General features: G+C 36.2%; 1 protein-coding gene and 1 non-coding gene across 5 annotated transcripts in view; both read left to right on the top strand.

Annotated features, from left to right (window-relative positions):
• LOC128998422 (N-acetylglucosamine-6-sulfatase-like) overlaps nucleotides 1–25,882 on the top strand; it is a 34,397-nt gene extending 8,515 nt beyond the window's left edge. For all 4 annotated transcript variants that reach the window (XM_054424544.1, XM_054424547.1, XM_054424546.1 and 1 more), the window contains exons 4-10: nucleotides 693–896; nucleotides 4,166–4,318; nucleotides 11,580–11,756; nucleotides 15,049–15,250; nucleotides 21,899–22,215; nucleotides 23,276–23,389; nucleotides 25,580–25,882. In XM_054424544.1, the coding sequence (XP_054280519.1) occupies nucleotides 693–896; nucleotides 4,166–4,318; nucleotides 11,580–11,756; nucleotides 15,049–15,250; nucleotides 21,899–22,215; nucleotides 23,276–23,389; nucleotides 25,580–25,729 (1,317 nt within the window). In that variant the 3' untranslated portion in view covers nucleotides 25,730–25,882. The remainder of the gene's footprint in view (nucleotides 1–692; nucleotides 897–4,165; nucleotides 4,319–11,579; nucleotides 11,757–15,048; nucleotides 15,251–21,898; nucleotides 22,216–23,275; nucleotides 23,390–25,579) is intronic.
• Nucleotides 13,789–13,861, top strand: Trnar-ucg (transfer RNA arginine (anticodon UCG)). Its single transcript has one exon. It is a non-coding gene; the product is annotated as a tRNA-Arg (tRNA).
• Nucleotides 25,883–26,494: the final 612 nt, after the last annotated feature.

Genomic DNA, 26,494 nt, shown 5'->3' with positions numbered 1-26,494 from the left:
ATGATGATGTCTTCGTAGTTGCAGAAAATAACATCCCTGATTTTGCCGCTATTGCGATAGAAAATGGTATTATATATCTTCGCAATCGCGATATATGTTCACGATACCGCCACTAGGGCAGGTGACAATGATGTTATCCCTATCATAACAGTAGACAACGACAGTGCTGAAGTGTAGGAGTCCCGGCCACTGGTCGCAAATCCAAGGGCTATAAGTTGAATTTGTTTGTCCTTATTGGGAATTGCAAGACACTAAAAATTGACAAAAATTGAACGTGATTACACCTCTGGAATGCCTGAAAACGCAAGTTTGGAGTTAAATTTTTTTCCAAATTTTCCGGGGGAGGGCCCCCAGACATCCCCGCATGAGTGCAGACTTAGAACTCATCCATCCCCCCCCCAAAGCCATGTTCTAGTTACGCCACTGAAGCACACTATGTAGGGGCCTGTTACAAATCATACAATTCAGACCTCTTATAGGTCACTGTGGTTCACTCAAAATAAATACATTAATATTATTGTTTTTATGTGAACCTACAATGCTATTTTTAGATGTATTAATACATATCTACTTAATTGTCAGCATCACTGTTGTCTAGCCACATCCATTGTAAAATGGAAATTACTGCACTGGATAAGATAAAAATTCAATAGACCTAATAAAATAGTTCAATGTATGTTATATTTTGTCAGTTTGTTAGCACTCCAATATGCTGTCCAAGCCGAAGCACGATTCTGACTGGTTTGTACCAACATAACCACAGAGTGGTAAACAACTCTCTCAGTGGCGGCTGCAGCGGAGAGTCTTGGCAGCAACATCTTGAGCCATACAACTTCGGAACAACACTACAAGACAATGGATACACAACTTTCTACGCTGGCAAATACCTGAACACAGTTGGTATTTACTCTGTAACCTCCAAATTATTACAAATAATTTAGATTAAAATTATTGTAAGGAGTTTCATAAAGGAAGATTTCCAGATCAAAGATAGTTTTACATAGGTATTTAATTATTTATTTTATATTATGTTATTAACTCATAAAATTACAGGACAATCTTGAAAATTGTTATACTTGAAACTAAATAATGCTTTTCAAAACTTAACAAGAAATTTCTCCCAACATCTATTTAAATATTAATTGAAAAAGTAAAAAGTCTTATTGCTTAGCATCCAGTCTTTACATTTTGTTAAGATTTAATGGAATTTGGATTTTTAAAAACAATCCAGGAAAATAATTTTGAACTAATCCATAAAAATAATATATAGACATGTCTCTTAATTGTATGTCTTATGTTTAAAAACATAGTCTTAACACATTTGGTGCGGTGAAAATATCAGTGGTTGCCCCCAGGGCCTGTATTTTTTATCATAAAATCTTACCTTTTGTTACCAGAAGTGAGGATCCAGGTTGGAAATGGTGTTTTGAGCATTAAAATGGCTTCCAAAATCGCTGGCCACCGGTGACCGGGTCAGCTCGCGCGGTGAAATCTATAGTAAATACCCCTGCGGCAGCAAACCTGCAGACTAAGCAAATTTCTATTTGCCCGAATTGATCGAGTACCTAGGTTTGCTGCTACAGGGAGGCTTCCCCGAGCATAAAGTGTGGTTTTTAGTAAAATATTAGTAGCTTACTATAAAATAAATAAATTTTTAAGTAAATTTGTAAATAAGTTTGATCAAAATATTTCCATAAACAAGCAAACTACAACATTTTACAATATTCTCCATAGAATAACATGGAAATTTTAAATTTGCAATTTTTTGAATTTTATCCGTAACTATAACTGTAAAAAAACTCTGTGGTATACTAAATTATTTGTTTTTTTAAGCCTCAGAGATAAATTGAGGAATTTTGTGGTTTGAGGGTCAAAAATGAGAAAACCCATTTTTTTCCATAAAACCCCCCGTAAACCCCTGTTCCCATGGTCCGACCATGCTGGTTCGCAAACTCATTCAAGTTTATCCTGTCTTACACCTTCAAACCAAATTTTATCAAAATCGGAGAAAAATTACTCAAGTTATCGCATTCTTGGACGTATATATATTTATATATATATATAAATTTGAACGAAAACTGTTGTTGGCCTCTAGGGACATCAAAATTAAAAAGTATATCGGTCCCGGCTTCAGGTCTTACCGTGCCACCTACGGTAATAACTACTTCCCTATAGGGAAATTCGCTTAACACGTTCACTGCTAATGACGCACTTGTGCGTCATAAGTATATTAGCAGATATATAATACATGATGTATATAATTACATAATATATTTTAATCCACAATTTATAGTAAAAAATTTATTTAATTAAAGATATATTGTCACTCAATTAACATGATCATGTTAATGTTTATGTTTTTTAGCCATTTATAAAAGTATTACATATCATTAGCAGTGAAAAAAAAACACACTAAAAATGTTAATTTGATATTTATTATTTACAACCCCTTCCTCCCTCCCAGCTATTGTTTTTACTTTCTCCCCCCTATTTTGATTAAATTTGGCATGTAGAATTTGTGATGAAAATCCATGGTATCTTCGGATGTTTTTTTAAATTTTTTTGAAATTTTGATTTTTAATGTTTGATTTTCCCATTAAACCCATAAAATAACGGAAAAATAGAATTTTCTCAAAAATGGCCTGAACGATTTTGATAAACATTAGGTATGTTGTAGCCCTTTAAATTCTGAACAAAATGGTAGGACTCCCATTTCTGTAAAAATTACGGTTCAATAGTTATTGTATAAATTATGTTATTTTCCCATAAAAACCCCACAAAATAACGAAAAATAGGATTTTAGGAAAAAAGCCGGTTTTGATTTAACTTAGTATGTTATTGTGATATATTTTAAAGTTATATGCACTAGCAGTAAGTAGTGCTATTTAGTTTGTGTGTGTGGCTGCACTGCCAACGCAATGACGTCACGGCTGGTGTCTCTGAACCGCTCTCAGTCTTCGTTATCACTACAGGTTAGTCGCAGTATATTTCTTATGTGCGGTTCTGTTAACTTTGTAGTAATCCGATATTATACTAGCGCAGTCGGTGAAAATGTCGAGTGTGGGACGAATGGGAGAATTTAATCCCAGTGAAGAAGATATTTCGTCATATTTGTTGCGTTTGAAACATTATTTTATTGCGAATGATGTCAAGGCCACGAGCAAGGTTTCTGTTCTAATCACCGTGTTAGGTCCTAAAGTGCTCGCAGTGTTACGGGATGTAGTTTCCCCTGAAAAAGTGGACGAATTAGATTTTGATAAACTCGTTAAAGTACTGGAACAACATTTTTCACCCAAACGTTTAATAGTGGTAGAGCGTTATTTGTTCAATTCCCGCTCGCAGAGGTCTGGTGAAAGCATCTCAGATTTTGTGGTTGCGATAAAACATCTTTCGGCTTCTTGTCAATTTGGAACATTCCTAAAGGACGCTTTAAGAGATAGGCTAATCTCGGGAATTTCCAATGAACAAATTCGGCAAAAGTTATTGTCGGAGGAAAAAGATTTTGATAAAACTTTAGCGTTGGCGCTCACGTTTGAACAGGCAGACAAGCACACAAACATGTTTCTCAGCAAACAGGAAACTTTTCAGGATGTGAACAAGTTTCATGTTAGGAAAACCACGTGGCCTAGGGGTAGTAAAATGAAAGAAAGTGAAGGTGCTACGAAATTTTTTAAGTGTTACAGGTGCTTGAAGACCGACCATAAGGCTAACAATTGCCCATATGATAAATATAAATGTCATATATGTTCAAAAGTGGGTCACCTAGGAAAGGCATGCAAGGCTAAGGATAGAGGTAGTAAAACTACTGGAGGTAGGTTGCAAGGACTTGATCTTTCCTGCTCTAATGGAAGTGACATTTTACTATTTTGGTAAAAAATATAAAAAAAATAACCGAGAGAATTGTTGGTGATTGAACACCATAATTTAAAGTACCTATGTTAGTAAAATGGTTACAAAATGTAAAGTCGGCTTGTAAATTATTTGTTATCGGGATTAGATTGATCTCAAGTCTCAAAATCTTAATACAGATGTACCTCAAGACTATTGGCCAAGGCTAAAACTACTATACTGTATGCATCGTGGTGTAATGGTATCCATTCTAGTGATATACTGATAGCAATACTACAATTAATTAGTATAATATGCCATTTATAACATGTTCCAGTATGGTTACAAGGCGGCAGGTGGAACCAAACACGTGCCGAAGGGTTGGCACTGGTGGCTCGGTCTAGTTGGCAATTCTCGCTACTACAACTATACCTTATCTATTAATGGCACGGCTCAACATTTTACTGATCAATACCTAACTAATGTTATTGTAAGTATAGACTGTAATATATTTTATATGGTAAATAATTTTCTCTTCTGCATTCCCAAACTGACCAATTATTGATTACTTTAAGTTTAACAAATATGGAAACCAAAATCAATAAATAAAGGGTGATTTTTTTATTGGTGCGGTTTTTAAAACTAAATAAAAAATGAAAAATAACCTGCATTGACATAAAAATGCATTTATTTGAACTACAGTGTCATGACATTAACGTTTAAAAGTGATTTCTGGCATATGGGCTCCATTCCGTTCGCGTAGAAAGCCCAATCGAGAAGTCCAATTTTCGAATACTCTTTCCAGCAGCTGTGGTTGAATTCCGCCAATAACTCGAAGAATGTTAGCTTCCAAGTCATTTAAAGTTTCAACGCTATCGGGCAATGTTACGGGACTTTTTCGTTCCTCAGCTAAACGAACTTGAAGTGGATTTAGAAAATGTCTGGTTCCAACAAGACGGCGCGACGTGCCACACTTCAAACGACACAATTGGCCTCTTGGCAGAAACATTTGGTGAACGTATCATCTCATTTAGAGGTAGTGTCAACTGGCCCCCACGGTCGTGTGATATCACGCCAACAGACTTCTTTCTGTGGGGATATGGTAAGTCTCATGTATACGCTGACAAGCCACAAACTTTAAATGACTTGGAAGCTAACATTCGTCGAGTTATTGGCGGATTTCAACCACAGCTGCTGGAAATAGTATTTGAAAATTGGACTTCTCGATTGGGCTTTCTACGCGAACGGAATGGAGCCCATATGCCAGAAATAATTTTAAAACGTTAATGTCATGACACTAGTTCAAATAAATGCATTTTTATGTCAATGCAGGTTGTTTTTCATTTTTTTAATTAGTTTTAAAAACCGCACCAATAAAAAAATCACCCTATACATACAGGGTGACAATTAATTAAGTCTTAGGACGACTTTATAACTTTAAAACAAATACCCCCGCCGTAGCAAACCTGATTCCCTATTTAAATATAATTAGTTTAACGAGTACTTAAATTTGCTGCAACAGGAAAGGTAAAAGTGTTTTTTTTTTTTTTTTGTACAATGTTAATAATTTAGTAATGACTATAATAATGGTACAATACCTCGTCAAGTAATCCAAATGTTGATTGAGGTTAACAACCTACATGTTTCGCCGTAAATACGGCATCGTCAGGGTTACAAAAACGAAGACATCGATGTCACACGCACACAATAAATACACAAATACGAACATTTAATTATGGAAAGACAAAGTAAACATTTAATTGACATTGATAGGCCTATCACACGCACACAACACGGACGGTCCCGGTGCAGGTAGTAGAACTCTATCTAGTCACAGGATGTGTCCCTAGATTCATCCCTTCATCCCTAAACCTGGTAAGGCTAGTTACACATATCCTAAGTCCTTCCGTCCCATCTCTCTGTCCTCCTTCCTGTTGAAGACACTAGAGAAACTGGTGCTCAGGAATATGGGAGACATAGTCCTCAGAGTCAATCCCCTACATAGCCATCAGCATGCCTACACTCCAGGAATATCCTGTGACTCTGCCCTACATCACCTGGTAAGCAGAATCGACAAGGCGTTTGAGTTCAAGGGATTGCCCTTGGGGCGTTCCTTGACATCCAGGGTGCATTTGACAACACTGAAACCCAGGCTGTCATCAATGCTGCCAGAGCTCGAGGATTCCATGAGGTGGTGTGCAGGTGGGTAGAATCTCTTCTTAGGAAGAGGAAGTGTAAGACTCTCTCTTTACAATAAGGTTCTGGAGGCGAGGACCACACGAGGGTGTCCACAGGGTGGTCTACCCTCTCCTTTTCTCTGGAACTTTGTTGTGGACGACTTAATTAGATCTCTCAGTGACAGTGGTGTATTCGATTAAGGATACGCTGACGACATTGTGATACTGGTAATGGGTTAATTCAACAACACGGTCTCCGACCTCATGAACACAGCTTTGATGTCAGTTGGACAGTGGTGCACAGAGGCCTTTCTATCAACCCTTCCAAAGTGGTGGTTATCCCCTTCACCAGGAGGCGCGATCTAAATGGCATAGGACCTCTGAGACTACAAGACACAGTGCTTGAAATGCAGAATCAGGTAAAGTACCTGGGTGTGGTATTAGACCTAAAGCTGCAATGGGGACCACAACTCCAAAAGGTCATTGATCGAGGTAAGTGGTTACTCATGGCATGCAGACGGATAGTGGGAGGAACCTGGGGGCTCAAGCCGGGGCTCATGCACTGGCTGTTTGCCTCCGTGGTAAGGCCTGACATGACATACGGCTCACTCGTGTAGTGGCCCAAGATGGACTCGGTGTCGGCGATGAGAGATCTGGCTGTCGTCCAAAGACTCGCCTGTCTCATCATCACGGGCGCAATGAGCAGCTGGAATGCCTACAGACTCCAGTGCGAAAACCTTTGGTTGGATGTTGGAGGATCCCGAGGTCACTCTCGGATCACCCAGGTGGTAAGAGGGGAGGTACTGGACATGCCCTCGGACCCCATGCCGACTCAATTCTTCTTTGCCAGGCCATTCACCGTCCTCCTTCCATCCAGGGATGAGTGGATGTCGGGTGGGAATTCTCTTCCACAAGGCGTTCTTGAATGGTATACTGATGGTTCAAAGGTAAGAAGTGGGACAAGGGCTGGAATTCATGGAGTGCAGAACGGGGTGGACATTTGTCTTCCTATGGGCACTCACCCAACTGTGTTCCAGGCCGAAATGACTGTGATAATGGAATGTGCTTGGGAAAACCTGAGGCTAGGCTTCAGGGACATCAACATTTCCATTTTTACAGACAGCCAGGCTGCGCTCAAAGCACTTGACTCCTACGAATTCAATTCCAAGGTGGTCTTGGACCACCTTTCTGTATTATGCAACCTGGGCAGGCGCAACAAGGTAACACTGTGTTGGGTTCCTGTGCACTCAGGGATAGAAGGGAACGAGGTGGCTGACAGGCTATTAAATATTGCATCAGCCTCAGACTTCGTGAGACCACAGCCTTTCTGTGGAATCTCTCGTGGGCATGCATGTCACTCAGTCATGTCATGGGCTCAGGAGGAACACAGGAAAAGATGGTTTAGGCTTCAGCACCAAAGGGTAAGTAAGCTCACTCTCTTCTCCCCTTCCCAGACAGTCGCCTCCAATGCTCTACGTTTAGACAGGAGGCAACTCAGACAGATCATAGGAATGGTCACTGGCCATGGCTTCCTGAAATTGCACCTGCGTGTAGGAAATGTGGGCAGTCAGAGGAGACTGCAGATCACCTACTCCATGATTGCACAGCTCCGAACGAGATAAGGGACAGTACTCTTGGAGCAATGACAAGGAGCAGACACCTTCCTCAGGAGGAGTTCATAGACAGAATGCTGAAGTTCATTAAGCAACTCAGGTATGACGGGCTCTGAAATACCATGTGGGGAGCGCAAAAAGCCCATCAGTGGCTGACGTGCAACAGGACAAGGTCCGCCCCTACAGAATCAATCAATCAATGGGGGACGGCCTATGGGGCCTGTCATTTTTTACTTGATTGTCCATTTGAGGTCTGATTTGCGGAATCGTTTTTAATTCAACAAGACCTTTAATTTGATGCACATATCAACCTATGCTTACCATTAAGATTGTCAACTTACTCCCTATGCCCCCTCGTGGGTGACATGTACACAAAAATTTTGACGAAAACAATTCTTTCTCCAAAGTAAAAAGTAGCTTACTACTAGCAGTAACGATTTGCCAAATTTGGTAATGATATCTCAGTATTAATAAAGTATTAATAAAACTGTTGATTGCCGTCCCGGGTTGGGTAGCATTTCGAGTGGCTTTTCATGGTTACTTCAAAGAACAGCATTTGACTCAATAAGCTGTTAGGGCAGTGCCCTAGGAGAATATTAAAATAAAAGATGAGTAATCCTGTGGTTATATTGGCTCTATTATTGGAAAAAAAATCTGCTCAATTGGTCAAGTAGTTTTCATATTGACATACTCCAAACATTCATATCTATAATATTAGTCCCTTCCATCCAAGTCATAGACTTGATCAGTAATGCACTAAAGTCACTAAAGTTACACTAAAGTTATTCCAATTACACTCTACTCCGTATCCAGACATTATTTTTGGTGGAAACAAACACGATACATACTTTTTTATAAAAACTTGGGAAAAAATTACATTAATAAGTCGATGAATTATACACTTAAAAATAAAATTAACCTATTCGCACAATACCACAACAATTAAGTATTTGCCAGTTTTCATTTTGCATCAGAACTTTTTGTTACAGCTTTGTTTAAATTAGCTGTTATTCAGTGGCGTCATTTCACCAAATTCTTGGGGGGGGGGGGGGGCAAACACTGCGGGGTATGGAATGGTTTCTGCATTTAAATGTGACATTATTAAAATATCTAACAAATGGCGACGAGAATAATGGAAGATTTAGAAAAAATAGCAGAAGATGTAAATAAAGTTAGGAAATTGAAATCATTGCGAAGAACAGTCAAGTTTCAGCTTGGAAATGTAAAGAAGTATGTGGACATAGGAATATTTTCTATCAATGAAATCCAAACTAGACTTGATTTGTTAGCTGAGATTAAATCAAAGTATGACTTAATTCAATACAAGATCGACTTCTATACAGAAGAAGAAAATTTAGAAAATGAGCTGACTTGCAGAGAAAGTATTGAAAATATGCTGATTGATACAAAAGCGAGATTAATGAATACCCAATTCCGAGGATTGAAGACATTTTTTCTACAATGAGTGGAGGCAAATACTTTTGTTCTCTTGATATAAGCAATGCTTATTTACATATGAAAGTGGATGAAGAGAGTAGCAAAATGCAAACACTAAGTACTCATAAGGGGTTGTTCAAAGTAAATAGACTGATGTTTGGGGTTAAGGTTGCTCCATCACTGTGGCAAAAATTAATGGATTCCTTACTACAAGGTATGGATGGCGTACAATGTTTTTTCGACGGCATTTTAGTCCAGGGGTCAACTTACGAAGAAACTCTTCTGAGATTAGAGAAGGTATTAGAAATTCTACAGAAGCACAACTTACATTTGAATGGAGACAAATGTAAATCTTTTGAAAAAAAGTATCAAATACCTCGGGCACATTATTGATGAAAAAGGTCTACACAAAAGTCCTGAGAAAACTGTAGCAAAACGCTAGAAGACCTACTAATGTAAGTGAATTGAAGACATTTTTAGGCTTGGCCACGTACTACAGCAAATTTATACAAAACTACTCAACTAAAATATATCCTTTGACAAGATTACTTACAAAAAATGCTAAGTTCATCTGGAGCTCTGATTGTGAAAATAGCTTTCAAAAAGTCAAAGAAGAAATAACAAGTGAACAAATTTTAACTCATTTTGACCCCAATCTGACGGTTACTCTTGCAACAGACGCATCACCTGTAGGACTCGGAGCAGTTCTTTCTCACAGACTAGGAAATGGTACAGAAATACCTATTGCATTTGCATCACGCACTCTGACAAAAAGTGAAGTAAAATATAGTCAGATTGATAAAGAAGCAGCAGCTATTTATTTTGGACTAAAGAAATTCTTTCCATACATATATGGTCGAAAGTTTGTCTTGATTACCGATCATAAACCCCTTGTGTCCATATTCGATCCTCAAAAGACCATTACCTACTACCTACTACCTGCCATTACCTACTATGGCAGCGACCAGAATCTTCAATTACGCTCATTTTCTTTCAGGGTTTGAATATACAGTTGAATTTAGAGGAACAGAAAAACACGGCAATGCAGACTTTTTGTCGAGAATTCCACATGAAAAGTCGCTACCAAACTCAATTGATGATTATTCTGTCTTTCAAATCAACCAATTAGAAACACTCCCAGTAACAAAACAACAGATTACAGATGAATCACTGAAGGATGAACACCTTAAAACCATCATTCAACATTTAGAAGAAGGAAAGAGTCTTGAGAATCTTGGATACAATGATTATGAATTTACATTACAAGATGGATGTTTATTTAAAGGTAATAGAGTTGTCGTTCCACAAAATTTGAAATCAAAAGTACTTACAGAAATACATTTTGGTCACTTGGGAATAGTTAAAATGAAGGCTTTAGCAAGAAGCTACTGCTATTGGCAAAGCATTGATCATGATATTGAACATCTGGCTAAGACTTGTAAACAATGTTGTTTAAAACAAAACAAACCACCTCAAACGACTCCTCATCCATGGCAACCCCCTGATGGTCCCTGGCAAAGAATACATATAGATTTTGCTGGGCCTTGTTTTGGAAACAATTACTTTTTTATTGACGTTGACGCTTACTCAAAATGGGTCGAGGTATTTCAAACAAAAAATACTTCTTCTGATTGGTGTGTCACAAAATTAAGACAATTGTTTTCTACTTTTGGAATTCCATGTACTTTAGTTTCAGATAATGGCAGACAATTTTGTGGACATACTTTTGAAACATTTTTGAAAAACTATGGTGTGTTACACAAGACAAGCTCTCCATTCCACCCTTCTTCCAACGGTCAAGTGGAGAGATTTGTCCAAACTATAAAGAAAGGTCTACAAGCCATGAAAGATGAAGGAGGGGATATGGAAATAAAGTTACAAAGATTCTTGATGCAAATGAGACAATCAAGAAACTCCACTGGATCAAATTCTTATTTCCTAATGTTTCAGAGAAATGTGAGAACAAGACTAGATTTGATGATAACAAATAACATGCCTTCAAACAATGACTTTAAATGTGCAAAGGGAATAAGAGACTTCAAAAAGGGGGAAAAGAGTTCAAGCTTATGATTTCAGAGACAAGAAAAACAAGTGGATGTTTGGTAAAGTAAAGAGCAAGGATGGACAGTTAATTTACGTTCCTGAAATGGATGATGGATCTATATGGAGGCGGCATATCAACCACATGTTACCTTCCAAATTTAAGGGGGAGGATTGATGTGTCCATTCCAAATGTACTGGCTTATACTATAATTGTTTATTTACATATGTTCTGTTCATTTGTTATTGTTTATATGATGATTCAGTTACATAATAGAATCGTGATTAAATAAAATAAAATTGAGTTACTGCATTTAAATGTGACATTATTAAAATATCTAACAGAATCAGTTTACCAAATTTCAGTATTCTAGGTAAATGGGAAGTAGGAGAATTAGTGATGAGTGAGTCAGACAGTGGAGTCAGTGAGGGCTTTACATTTTATAGATTAAGATTAAAAAAAAAATTGTCTCTTATTTTACAGGAAAAGTACAGTGTTGATTTTTTGGAGAATATGAGACATAAAGAGAATGAAAGTTTCTTGATGGTACTTGCACCACCTGCTCCCCATGCCCCCTTCACCCCAGAAACAAAGTATAGAGGAAAATACAATGGAATCAAAGTCCCCCGAACACCAAACTTCAACACTCACAAACTCAAGGTAACCTTATCAATAAATAGAATCACCAGAAATTGTCTAAAGTCCTAATTAGTTGTGATAACTCCACAAATTTATCACAACAGCAATCCTTACAGTATAACTTTAAAACATAATGGATAGTGTAATTTAAATATCAGGAGACTTGTCTCTAGATGTAAGTTATTTTAATGAATGCTGGGAAATTTTAGTAAAATATATTTGTAGAAGAATTCCTACTGGTGAACTTTAATTCAATCAAAAATAATTTTGTTTAAATTGTCCATGTCACTAATTGATACTGTATACAACTATACAAATGTATATATACAAATTTTCTTTCAACCTTCATGGTATTTTCATTAAACACATGAAATATAAGGAAAAACCCTTATAATAAAAGTAAAAAAAGCAATAATAATTCCTTGCATTTATTTAGAGAGTCTCACTGTAGGCCTACTGTGACATATGTGAGTGAAAATTTAAAAACGTACGTTTTCATGTCCCTGGCCTTTTACTTCGTAGATACTGGATTTGTAGTTTATTATTATGTGTTATAATATTTTTTGGGACGGGGGCAACATGTTACACACATTTATTTGGTTTTAAATAGGTTCTAGGTACTTTTTTCGTATTTTTAAAGTCTCGAAATTCACGACCATGACGTGTCCCTAGGGCACATTTTCCAACTTTCACGCTGTTTTTAGACTAATTATTCATGCCGAAATATATAAAGCCATATTTTTATGTCATCAATGATTATTAAATTTACATAAAAGGGGCATATTATAATTTTATTGGCATTGCAAACTGACTACCATGACAAAATAAGTCTGTCCCTCGATTTGGCGTCACGACCATTTGGGAACAATTTTCAACTTTGGAGCACGACAGTGGCAAGCCTGGCGTCGATGGATTTAGTTGGTTTTAGAGACTAGTTCGGGGTGTATGTCAGGATTGTAGTGCCGGTCGTTTCGAGTTGAAAGGAGGAATTACAAGATTAATAAAGGAAAGATTGTGTTTTTTGTAATTTTGGTGTGTCCATGACCGTACGTAGTCATTCGATGTAGTAGACATGGTGTTATTTTTTGTTTATTAGATATTTCAATTGCTAGATTAACCTAGAAGTCCACTTTGTATCCTCGAACATGAGGTGCAGGGCTACTGCCAGAACACAGCCAAATAACACGTAATTTCACGACCAAAGTTTCACGACCATCGCGGGTTTTTTCACGACCAATCCAGCCTTATGGATTATAGTGTGTTTGGTCGTGACAATAACTTTAATATAATTGTAAATTGGACAGTTAAGTTCAATTGAAACACATATTTTTATTATAACTAACAGTATAATTGAAGGATTGTTTAGAAAGATTTAGATTATTCCAGACAATTCACGACCGTACCGCTTGTCCCTGACCATCACGTTTATGATTTGTATCATAAAAATTTCAAAAATTAAAATATCGTCATATTTCAAAGTTTTATACACAAAAAAAGCACACCTCTATACAAACATAATCATTTTTCGGGTCTCAGGTAAGTTTTTTTGGAGTTATACAAACTTAAAAAGATTTTATTGGCTTATTTTCAATTTTTTGAGTTTTTTTATTTTTTTCTAGAAAGACCAAATATGCCAAAAGCTCAGTGACCTTTTTATTGTATAATGGTCATAAAAGTAAATTAGTTTATAGCAAAACATAGTTATAAAAATAATATTAACCATTTTTAATATTCATTTAAACGTCCGTTATGGTCGTGACAGGATTTTGTGTTTTTCCACTAAAGATGCTCTTTAAAATAAAAACTACCAAAGATATTGCGTTACCATGGACATTTTATGAAACTTCAAATGTTAATAAAATAAAAAAAATAATAAAAGTTTTGAAAAAAGGGGAAAAAAATTTGCAAAGTGCTTTTCCTGAAAACGTACGTTTTTAAATTTTCACTCATGTACTCAGTTTACAAAACGCATAGCTTAACAATAAAACAACTAAGTTACAATAACACAATCATTGACAGTTTCTCAAATACAATTTTGGCTCCTCCCTTTAACAACCGTGTGGCCTAAGGGATAAGGCATCGGACTTCGGATCCGAAGATTGCAGGTTCGAATCCTGTCATGGTCGGTCAGAACTTTTTTCTGACAAAAATGTATTCCATAATTTTACAGTGACCTCATGTTTACTTACATATTTTGTTGAAGGAAATATCATTTCAATTTGACTTTTTAGCAAAATTTCCCCTATAGGGAAGAAGTTTTTGCTGTAGGGGGACGGTAATATCTAGACCCGGGACCAATTTACTAATCCATTTTGAGGTCAAAAACACTATTGGTTCAAATTTGTATACAGGTATATATAAGATTTTGATGAAATTTCACATAAATCGCTATTTTTATATAGCTATTATCACACAACTCCCATTTTCAACTAGCTCTTCTAATCCAGCCCTACAGGTATAGGGCTGGGCTTGAATCCAGCGAAATTGGGTCATGGGAAGGGTATAATTTTTTTTAAATTTGTTTTTACCAAATGTTTACCCTTAAAACATGGAAACGTCCAATTGTAATTCTAGCCATTATGTAGAGCTAAAAAACATACAATTTACCATAGCCTACTAAAATGTTGTACGGTACGCTTAATTGTTTAAGAGAAAATTAGAAAAAAACTGTACATTAAAAATTTTCATGTTAGTCTCATGTAGAAAAAGTAAACCGTCATGTAGTTGCTGGTTTATGGATGTGTTTTGATAAAATTTTGAAAATTAGTTTTTTATACCATTAACATTTGACAAAAACGGTTTTTCTTCTTTCTAACTCTATATATACAAATATATACATTTATATCTTTTTTTTAATAGGTTGGTGGCCTCTTTAAATCTTGGACTTTCCCATCCTCGTGGGACTCTAATGTGTGCTTGGAACATATCCAGCAAAACAAGTGTTATAGTCCAGTACAAAAATTGAACTGCATTGACAAAATGTACAGGCAGGTACATTGTGTCCACTGTCTTCAACGCTCTGAGCATGGTTATTTAGACCAAAAGGTGGATTGACCACATCCGTACCAACGTTGAGAATGGGGGATGTCCATGCCCGAACCTTTGTGTTGCCAAGCACCTTTTGTTGGTGAATATTCCAGTAACCAGTGTTCTGGTTCAGGCAGGACCAATTGACCCAGAGGTTTCAGTTAAGGAGACCTTGTTAAACAGAGATCTATGTTAATAGTATACATTTTATGTAGGCCTAGGTATGTCATGGAAAATTTTCATAATATTACTTGAATGTTATAATATGATTATTTGAATGTTGCAGAATCGTCACTGGCTGTTAAACATGGGAGTGGCACCATTGCCCAAAGAGACAGTGGCGAGGGTAGACAGCTACTACGCGCGGAGGTGGGAAACATTACTGTCCGTTGATGACATGGTGGCTTCTAACATCAATAAGCTAACAGACATCGGCCAACTGGATAACACTTACATCATCTACACCTCAGATCATGGGTATCATCTAGGTAACCTCACTGTTGTTTTACAATCCGAGTCTTTCATAAACCGGGGCGGTTCGAAAGGGGAAGCTAAAACCCCCTCCCATTGGACCCTGGAAGTAGAAATTCAAACATACATTTCTTTATAAAAAATGTAACTGCGGTTTTTGGACACAGTTCTAGACCTTAAAAATGGCTTTAAAAAGTCACTGAACGGCTTTAAAAATGGAAAATTTTCTGGGGAGGACCCACAAACTGTCCTCCTTGTTTGGAACACCTTGGTAGCTCCTCCACACTTGACAAGGTTCTAGAATTTCTAGATGACTTTTTCCACCTTATTTGTTCACAACAAAAATAAAAGTATGAATGAGAACTGTTTAACTATTAGGTCTAGTAGTAAGTTACAGGTTACAACTATAGCTTACCAAGGTTAGATGTAAAGTGACTCGGACCATAGTGAGTAGCGTTCCAAGTGATAAGTGCATAGAGTAAGTACTTGTTCTATTGCTGTGGCTTTATAGGCCTACACTATATGTACAACATCCTTCCCTCCAAGGATTTTTTCAAAAAACTCAAATTTCTTCTCTTTATGTCAATAAAAATATCTTCTAAAATTCAAATAAAAATATCTTCTAAAATTCAAATAAAAATATCTTCTAGAACTTCAAAAAACTGCTTCCGAAATTTCAATAAAAATATTTTCCACTCTTCAATCAAAATAATTTTTGCAAAACATAACTAAAAATAAACATCTTCTTCTACCTCATTTCTGTTTTAATGTTTGTAACGTTCGGGCGTTTTTATGAGACGTCCTGAACGAGTAGTCTTCATTTGGGCTCTTTCCGGTGTAACATGGTCTCTGATAGGTTCATTTACTTCAACAAGTTCTGTCGACTGGGAAAATGGAGTATCGTACATGAACAATGACTTTTTTGCTGTGTGGCTGCATTTAGGACTCGAACTTGGTTTTAGCATTTCTCTGTTTCTACGGTACAAACCTTCAGGTGTTTTAATAATGTAAGATCTTGAGGAAGGTTTTGACACAACTGTGCCCATCGCCCACTTGCTATTGGTTTGCTGTGGTTTAGTTTTTACCGCTACTCCTTGTCCAATTTCTAGATCAGGCAAATGTCTTGAACTCCTGTCATACTGGTACTTATACATCTGTTTTTTCTTGATCAACCTATCTCTCACTTGAGTCTGAACATATGGTTTGAAGAGCTCGCTTTTCATGGGAACTAAAGACCTTGTTCGACGTGACATTATCCGTTGAACGGGACTGCTGGCCACACCTTTACTTTCAGTGTTTCTCCACTCAAGAATGGCTAACCATATATCGATATCTTCTTCTTCTGCTTTGTCAAAAAGTCTCTTCAGTGTATTTTTTGCAATCTTGACAGTTGCTTCGGCTTTAGCATTACCTCTCGCATGATAGGGCGAAGATGTTACATGGGAAAATTCCCATTCTTTGGCAAACTTAGTCCAATCTTCACTTATAAAATTTTTTGCATTATCTGTAACCAGTGTTTTGGGGATTCCCCATCGGCTGAAGTTTTTCTTGGATATCTCAATCAATGTTGACGATGTTGTATCCTCTAGTTCGTCAAGTTCCCAAAAATCTGAATAGTAGTCAATTGTTACTAGGTAGTTTTTCCTTCTTAGCGTGAAAATGTCCATCGCTACACGCTGCCAGGGTAGATCAGGTACTTCATGTGTTTGCATTGGCATATGTGGTTGATTTGGAGAATTTAGTAGACAGGCTGAGCATTGTTCAATGTTTTGTTTAATATCTTCTGACATGCGGGGCCAGTATAGCGCCTCACGAGCTTTCCTTAGTGACGCATCCAGACCTGGATGACTTGAATGTATTCTCTTTAGCATCTCTTTTCTCATAGTGATAGGTACTACTAGCCTATTCCCTCTGAAGACGAGGCCGTCATGTGCCACAAGTTCATCACGGAAATTCCAATATTCCCTTAGCTGTGCGCTCACCTCTTCTTTACTCCTAGGCCACCCAGCAGTAATTACGGTTGTCAGGGCCCGCAGAGTTACATCCTGTGCTGTAAGATCTTTCATCTGTTTAAGACGTTCTGGTGTGACATTCAAATGTTGTGTTGAATCTATGTTTTCTAGTGCTTTGAAACACCTGTCTTCTTTTGTGATTTGATATACCTGATAAGTCTCAATGTCTTCTTGGTTCTTGATTGAGTCATGAGATACTGCTGCTCTTGATAAAGTGTCAGCAATTGTCATCTCTGAACCTTTCTTATACTCTAGTGTGAAATTGAATTTTTGTAGTTTCAAAAGCATACATTGTAGTCGTCGCGGTGCAGTCAGCAGAGATTTTTTAAAAATTGAAACCAAAGGCTGATGGTCAGTTTGTATGGTTACATCTTTTTTCCCATTGATGTAGTATTGAAATCGTTTACAAGCAAAGAGAATAGCTAAGCATTCCTTCTCAATCTGAGCATATCTTCTTTCTACAGTTGACAATGTCCGGGACGCAAATGCAATGGGCTGACCTGACTGCAAGATCGCTGCACCAAGACCGGTACTACTGGCATCACATTGAATAGTTACTGGCTCCTTCACATCAAAATATTTAAGAACTGGAGTTGACGTGATGCATTTCTTAACATTTTCAAACGACAGATCATGTGTTTTATCCCAAATCCATGGAACATCTTTCCGAGTAAGTTGCCTTAACGGTTCACATATTTCCGAAAGAGATGGCACAAATTTAGCCATATAATTTACAAATCCAAGGAATCGTTGAATATCTTTAATATTCTCAGGTTTCTTCATGTCTAGTATCGCCTTCACTTTGGTCATGTCAGTTTTAAGTCCATCTTGAGACAACACATGCCCCATAAAAGTTACTTCTTTTTCTCTCAGTCTCATCTTCTTCTTGTTGAGTTTTAAATTTGTTTCTCTAGCCCTAGCTAATAGTCTTTTTAACTTCTGGTCATGGTCCATTACAGCTTCCGTCTCAGAATCTCCACATCCGTAAACAAGGATGTCATCAGCGATAACCGCAATACCTTCGAGATCACAAACAACCTCGTGTAGTCTTCTTTGAAATTCTTCAGGAGCTGGGGCAAGCCCAAATGGAAGTCTTTTCCAACGATATCTTCCTTGGGGAGTCCAAAAAGTAGTAAGCCTACTCGATTCATCATCCAGCCTAACCTGCCAAAACCCATTTTTGGCATCCAAAACTGTAAAGACCTTTGCCCTTGCCAGTTCAGGCAATATATCATCTATGGTAGGCAATTGGTAATGTGGGCGCTGTAATGCACAATTTAAATTTCTAGGATCAAGGCAAATTCTCATTTTGTCATTTTTCATTACAACCACAATATTACTGATCCAATCTGTAGGATTTGTTTCTTTCACAATAATTCCCTGACTTTCTAGTTCATTAATTTTGTCCTTAAGTTTTTTTCTAAGTGGAATGGAGATCCTTCGTGGCGGATTCTTGACTGGCACTACACTCGGATCAACTTCTAGGTGATACACACCTGGAAGACAACCTAGACCGTTGAAGACATCTTCATATTCGGCAATGATATCTTCGGAATTACTAACTTGTTCAACTTTACATAGCTTAGCGTTAACTTGAATTATTCCGAGTTGTTCACATGCTTCTGCAGACAAGAGAGGTTTCTGGTAGGCCGATTCATTGACTATTTTAAAAGTTAATTTATGAAACTTATCATCATGAACAAGCTTAAGCTTTGCTTCACCAACGGGCTTAATGATTTTACCACTATAGCACTTCAACAAAGTGTCAGTTTCTCTGAGAACCATCCCATCAATCTTATTTAGGCCTACAGTAAGCTTCTCCAAATCATTCTTATGCATTATATTACAAGAGGCTCCAGTGTCGAGCTGACACTTCAAATAACAAACGTTATTACTACTATCTGTGCAAAAGGCAAGTTTAGTAAACCACTGTCCCTTACGACTAGTTGGATCATCCGATCTCGCTAGGTTAATACAATCTATTTTATATAGAGACTCTGAGCTACTCTCAACATCACTTTCAATCTGTTCTACAAGATGAACATTACGGTTAGAGTATTTATCATATTTATTCTTATATTTTGAATTAGGCCTATTAGTAGAAAAGGTGTTCCTACAACATTTAGCAAAATGATTTGGTTTTTTGCAATTGTCACAGACTTTCCCAAAAGCAGGACAAACATCCCTTTTAAATTCATGAGGTTTGTCACAAAACAAACATTTTCTTCTGGATTGACTGGATTTATTAAAAGAATTTGGAAGGGTCCTACCTTGTGAGCGATGTCTTCCACTAGTACCTTGCATCTTATGAACCTCTTCTTTAAAATCAACCTTCTCCTTGAAGTTGAGATGCTTCAGTTGTTCATCCGTAGCTTCATGTGCTCTGCAGTGGTCAATAGCTGTAGCTAAGGTCAATTTTGGGTCGGACAACAATTTTTTCCTTAGTCCCAAGTCCTGTACTCCTAAAACTAGACGGTCTCGAATTAATTCCTGTTCCAAAGATTGGTACTGACAAGTTGAGCTGAGTTGTCTAAGTCTACAAATATATTGTTCAATTTTCTCATTCGGTTCCTGATTGGCAGAGCCAAAAACAAATCTTTCATAAATCACATTTTTTTCAGGTTCAAAATATTTATCAAAACCTGCAAGGATATCACTGACTTTAGCTTTTTGAGTTTTGTTTAAGTCAAGTGTTGTGAAAATTTTCAAACAGTCTTTACCAATAACTGACAATAGAGTAGCAACTTTAATACTCTCATCTTTTTCCTCTAGTCCTGTTGCAACACTATAATTTCCAAACTGAAGTTTAAAAAACTTCCAATTCTCTACAACATCTCCTTTGATCTCTACCGGCAAAGGCGGCGGTAGATGCATACTGACAGACGAGACAACTCGCTCTCCATCTGTAGACTTGCTATCAGAACCAGTCATCTTCAAATGACATAAAATAATTTAGACATGTACACATAAAATCAATGAAATTGCATAAAATATGGATAGTATCGAAAATAAAAGACATAGGCTATTATACAATAATTTTCTTCTCAGCTTGACCAAGTTAGGCCTAGGCCAAAGTAACTCAACCAATAGGCCTACAGTACGTAGACGCAACAGTGTCCAGCACTTGACTTATTGCCTGTCTAGGCCTACAAAATACTTCTCAGACAGTGTTAGTACTAACAGGTCATTGGCCTACGTTGGAACGCAGTTAGGTTTGGCTCATCCATAGACTAAGTTACCTAACTTTTTCTTTTTTCAAGTAGGCCTATGTAGAATACAGACTATTAAGTGATAAATTGATGAAAATTTGCAACTTCAGTAGTTTCTAAATGATAGGCCTAGTCAGATACAATTTGAAATTCATGTAGGCTATAAAATATTGTTCACTCAAGATGGGTAGGCCTAGCCTAGAACATTGATAAAATAGGCTAATTTTAAAATATTATTTCCAACAACTACTTCAATAAAATCTTCACTCTTCAATTCAGCAGATTTATATAGTAGCCATGTACTGTTATTAAATACTTACAGTAAATATGAGTTTTATAGACGTAATGAACAAATTGCACAATTGAACTTTCAGGTTTGTGCATGAACTTGCAACTTTCCTTCTCAAACCTGCAGCTTACAGCTTTGCAATTTACCACGTTGCAACATCTTGGAAAATAAAATAAAATGCAAAACTTGTACTTGAATATGATTAATTGAAACTAAATATCTCCACTCTTGATAATGTGGGTTTTCTTCCGACTGTAATTCTCAAAACTTGAAAATATATTGCAACTGTTCAAAACCTAGAGTTATATCGTCAATCAAACGTAGAGCTCTCATTGACTCTAATGCTCATCAATAGCATTGATACATTTGATATTACATATTAAAACTGAAATACTTCACTCACGCACAATGAAAATAAAACTTCAAACTTCTTGATTTTGATCTAAAATCATCAATTCAATTTGTAAAAAAGGCATGGTAATCCGGTACCATAGCTGCCACCATGTTTAACTATTAGGTCTAGTAGTAAGTTACAGGTTACAACTATAGCTTACCAAGGTTAGATGTAAAGTGACTCGGACCATAGTGAGTAGCGTTCCAAGTGATAAGTGCATAGAGTAAGTACTTGTTCTATTGCTGTGGCTTTATAGGCCTACACTATATGTACAACAAGAACAATTTAATTGTTTTAAATAGTCAAGGTTTGAATACTGGATGTTTTTTACTGTGACACTATTTATATGCAATTGTGCATGAAATAAATAAAGAACTTTTGATTTGATATCAGACATTGTTTATGCTATCAACCTCTGTTTTGTAAAGAAGTATGCAAGTATCATGAGACTGTCCATTTACACCTTTAAAATTCTATCTCCAGGTTATTTCTCCATCAGTTAATCAATACCACTAAAGGTATATTACAATTTAAATAAATGAAAGCCACTTGTCAAATAGTTACCTTCCCTAAACTGTTTTTAAGTGGGGGCTGGGGACATATTGTGAGAGAATTTTTTCATTGTTTGACATTCAACAAAATTCTGTAGTCCAAATTCCATGCAGGGCTTAAAAAAATGGAAACAAACCTTGTGAATTCAAGTCAACCGATGTTTTAGGCAGCTGTACATTTTAATATTGCATTTGTTCGATTTCTTGCAGGTCAATTTTCACTGCCATGGGACAAGAGACAACCTTATGAAACAGATATTCGTGTGCCACTACTACTACGGGGGCCTGGGGTGCGGGGGAAGAGTCTTGTGGAGGGGGTGGTAGTCAATGTAGATATTGCTCCAACTATACTGGCCATGGCAGGGCTCCAGCCCCCAACATACATGGATGGACGCTCCTTTCTGTCCATGGCCACATCCGTTGAGCCCTTGCCTCCGAGACGGGCATTTCTCATAGAGTACGTGGGAGAAGGAGACTTAAAAACCGTCTCTTCATCCTGCCACTTTGCAGATGCCTACACCCTGTCTGTAAGAAGCTTACATTCAAATCAGTGTCTGTATGTGGGTTCAATTTCAACACTTTGGCTGTAGTTTTTGTTTGATACTGTTAATTAGTTCCATAACAAATTTTTACTGGACTAATTATTGATCCCTAAACAGTTACAGACATTTCAATAATCCCATAAAATACATAGTTTTCTTATTTTATAACTTTCTGCCATTTTGAAGTGCGACCATTTTTGAAATAATGGATTCAATATTTTTTTATGTTTTTAATGGTCATTTTAGAATGTAGATGCCATTTTAAGACTTATTTACTCCAAGCATTTTCTCTTCAAACTTACTCGTATAGGAGCTACATGGCACAGTATGTACACCGCAAGTCATGTTTTCTTAGTTTTAACACACTGTTACTTCTAAATGAGTAGCTTTAGAGAAAAAAATACCAAGAATAAAAACGTTTTTAAATGGCATTAACTTTATAGAAAAATCATAAAATATAGGGTCTTCCATAAGAAAAATCAAAGTTCGCAGCCATATTGGAAAAATGGCAGCTAAAACTATTTTTTCAACTTGACTAAAGTTTTTAAAATAAAAAATCCAAGGCAGTTACAATTTAACATTTTTCTCTTATAACTTTAGAATAAAACAGCTGGCACACTTATACCAAGCACACTGTATATATTAAAAGTTAAATATTGAGCAGCGAAATTATATTTTGAAACTCTGTGCTCCGCTTCACCCACATAAAACCGATCATCGATCGTTCACCATTTTAATTTTCTTATAACTACACAATGAACTATCATATACACCATTAGACATCATATACACCATGAACCATCATATACACTATGAATTATCAATAGGTACACTATAATCCCTCATATACACAATGAACCATTATATGCACCATGAACCACCCATCATATACACCATGAACCATCATATACACTATGAATTATCAATAGGTATACTATAATCCCTCATATACACAATGAACCATCATATGCACCATGAACCACCCATCATATACACCAAGAACTATCATAAACAACTTTAAACACAACATGATTTGATGTTTCAGGAATGCTCTCCCTCCTCTTCATGTAAATGTCAAGATGCTCTAAATAACACTTACAATTGTGTTCGTAGTATTGCTCATGATGAAAATTACATTTACTGTGAGTTCTATAAAGAGGTACGTATTTAGCAGTTGCTTCTTTCATAGATGATATTTCATATTTTGTGTATTTTCCTAATTCATATTCAAGTTTTCCAGACTTAAGAAATAGATCTAAATTCATCACATGATAAAACTCCTCTTTTCAATTTTATTACAGAATCGATTAGGCCTACACAATTTTAATTTCTGCTATGTGTTGATTTACATTTTTTCCCCGGAATAAAGAGTATAAGTTTTATGTGTATCTAGGAGCACTGCTGTCCCTGGCTGGTAGGCTAGGCTAGATGTCGGGACTGTAGAAGAGAGAACTGACATCACTAATCAAATAAACAAGGGACATTTTTTTTATCAGTTATTTTCGATAACAGCTGATATCAAAGAAAGTAGTTTTTCTCCAAGCTCTAATTTAGAGCGAGGGAAAAACGAACAGCTGGTTTTCCCTCTCTCTAAACTTACTTTCCCTCGCTCTCGATTAGTTATCCATTTACCCACTATGTTTATTTTAATTATTTAAATCAGCTGTTTTCATTGTTGCACAATCTAAATGTATTCAGAAACTGGCATTAGTTTGTTTTTGCTTTTTTTAGCATAGTGTGTGTTTGAAATTGCTCAAAATTTATTTAATATTTCTGATGATTTGATAAAGCTTTAGAGATAATAAATAACCTTCCACCAAAGAATTCACGAGAAAGATGTGAAGAGGAATACTAGTTAAAGTAAGTGACGAAGTATTGATTTACATTTATCTGAGAAATCTATAAACATGAAACCATATACGTTGTAAAGAAAATTTTCAATTATAAAGATTGGTCTAAAACTAAAATTAAGAACAAGAAGTGGGTATTTCAAAACTTTAAAAACTTATAAAAATATGACTGATTGTCGCCAACAATGAAAACAGCACAGTAAACATAATCTTGAAATTCTCATTTTTATTAAAATCCATATTTTTTAGCCCCTGAGCTGATCTTGTGACTAGTCAATAAATAAGATTACCTTCGTCAATCAGCTCATAGAAGTTGTAACATTGTTACGGCCGTTTCAGCATATCCATGCCATCATCAGACGTTCAGCCTTAGTGGCGTCGTTAATATACAAAAACACAAACTGTCACACGCGACGTACACATACATAAACATAAACGGGGGTTTTTGACTAAACAGGCCTGTTGATTACACATATTCGCACAAGAGCAAGTAGCTGACTGGAGTCATTCTTGCAGTGTCGTGTCAGCAGCGGCATTATCATTTGTACTTTGCCCTCTTGGTCTTGAATCCTTCCTCTGATTTAAAATACTATTGAAAATTACGTGTGATTTGAATTGTAGTTTGTCATTTGAAATAAGTTCGCTATTGTCATTTTTTGTATGTGCTTTGTAAATTTCAAATTCTTCCAGGGTGTCCAATTTATTGCCTTTTGTACATGTGTGAAGGATTTCCAAGCCAGTGTTGAGGTCATTTAGGTCATGATTATTGTCCATTAGATGTTGGGCAAATGTAGACTTTTGTTTGTCAGCTTTCGGTTTCGGATGATGCTTCTTATATCTAGTTTTAAAAGTGCGCCCCGTTTTTCCTACATAAACACTAGGACAACTAGCACATTTAATCTAGTCGAATTTTTAAGTTATCATACAGGTTTGCTATTAAACATTTGATTTTTTTTATATTTTTTAAAAACTGTTAGTTGAGAATTTTAATAGTTGCAATATTACTAAGGTTTGTTATTCTGTATGTGTGTATTTTTCGCCATGATGAAAAGTATCATTTATAAGTCATGCAGAAAGTGATTTTCATAAGTGATTTCATAAGTGATTTTCCGGCACTTGTTCAATTATTCCAATCCTCAGCTTAACCTTGTGCATGAAAATAACTCTCTCATGCTCGGCTTTGTTTTCCTCTTTGGTTTTCCTGTGAAACTTAAGTGTATGCTGGAAAATTCCACTTTCAGTCCTAGTAATGAAACTTACTATTTTTAATGGCAGCACTTCTCAATTCTAACAGATTGTAATGCAACGTTTTTATTTTCTGAGTGAGAGTTCTGAGTAAGGTCTTCATTCTGGATTTTAGTAAACTACAAGGTAGAACAAGTCATCAGTTATCTTTGTTCTAAGCTTGGCTTGGAACCACTCTCACACTCATCTATAATCTGCCAAAAATGTAAAAAAACTTTGCAAATAATAAGCTCATTATGATGTTTCACTTTCAGGTTGGATACTTGAAAGAGTTTTATGACATCAACCAAGACCCTTACCAGATGGAAAATATTTACCAAGAACTCCAACAAACTGTTAAAAATAAGCTAAAAGAAGAAATATTGCAACATACAACATGCAATGGCCGGTCATGTTGTAAATAAGGAATTTAAGTTTTTTGTCTGATGAATTTTATAAGTGGAAATGATTTCCATAATGTAATAATTAAGATTACTGTACTGCCACTATTGCTATCTTGTAGCCTAGAAATAATATTTTTTATTCAACAAATAAACTATTTTATTTTTAATTTTTAAAGCTACAACAGGGTTATTTTATTCCAATACCCAACGCTTTTGACAAAACACTCCATGTTGCCGATTCAAATTAGATGGTTTGGATCAAATATGATTGAGAAAGTAAACTATTTTCATGTTTAATAACTAGTTCTGGTTAAAAAAAAGGAACTTTAAATTTACAATTTTAATAATTGTCAGAGCAATATAATCAGGTGTTCTATTAAATTTGGTTTTTTATTTATGTAAAAACTGCAATAGATAGAAAGCTGCAGTTTGCAGGAATCGTCTATTGACGTTTGGTCCTAATTGCTGTGAATTAAACATTAAGTTTCCATTCACCTTTAACTTAAAACATTTAAATTGCAAGGTATCCTTTGTGACATTTCAAATGAAAAGGCATGAACAAAATTTTTTAAATCGGGTTATAAATTTGTGAGATATTTTCACGATCTGTAAATTTTACTGTTAGCTGTGGTTTGTGGTTTACTTCAAGAAAAACAATTAATAATGAAAAGTCAGTTGAAACGTACAACATTTAACAGAAAGTGTTTACAGCATGATGTATTTAAAGTAATAATTAATATTTGAAAACCTATCATATTTTGGCTTACCTAGTATGACGATGGGTCC

This window comes from Macrosteles quadrilineatus, unplaced genomic scaffold (genome assembly GCF_028750875.1).
Source record: "Macrosteles quadrilineatus isolate MER2022 unplaced genomic scaffold, UCM_ALF_1.0 Scaffold_7__1_contigs__length_78375512, whole genome shotgun sequence".
Lineage (NCBI taxonomy): Eukaryota > Metazoa > Arthropoda > Insecta > Hemiptera > Cicadellidae > Macrosteles > Macrosteles quadrilineatus.
Note: the sequence above shows the minus strand (reverse complement) of the source record. Positions and strands in the feature narration are given on the sequence as shown.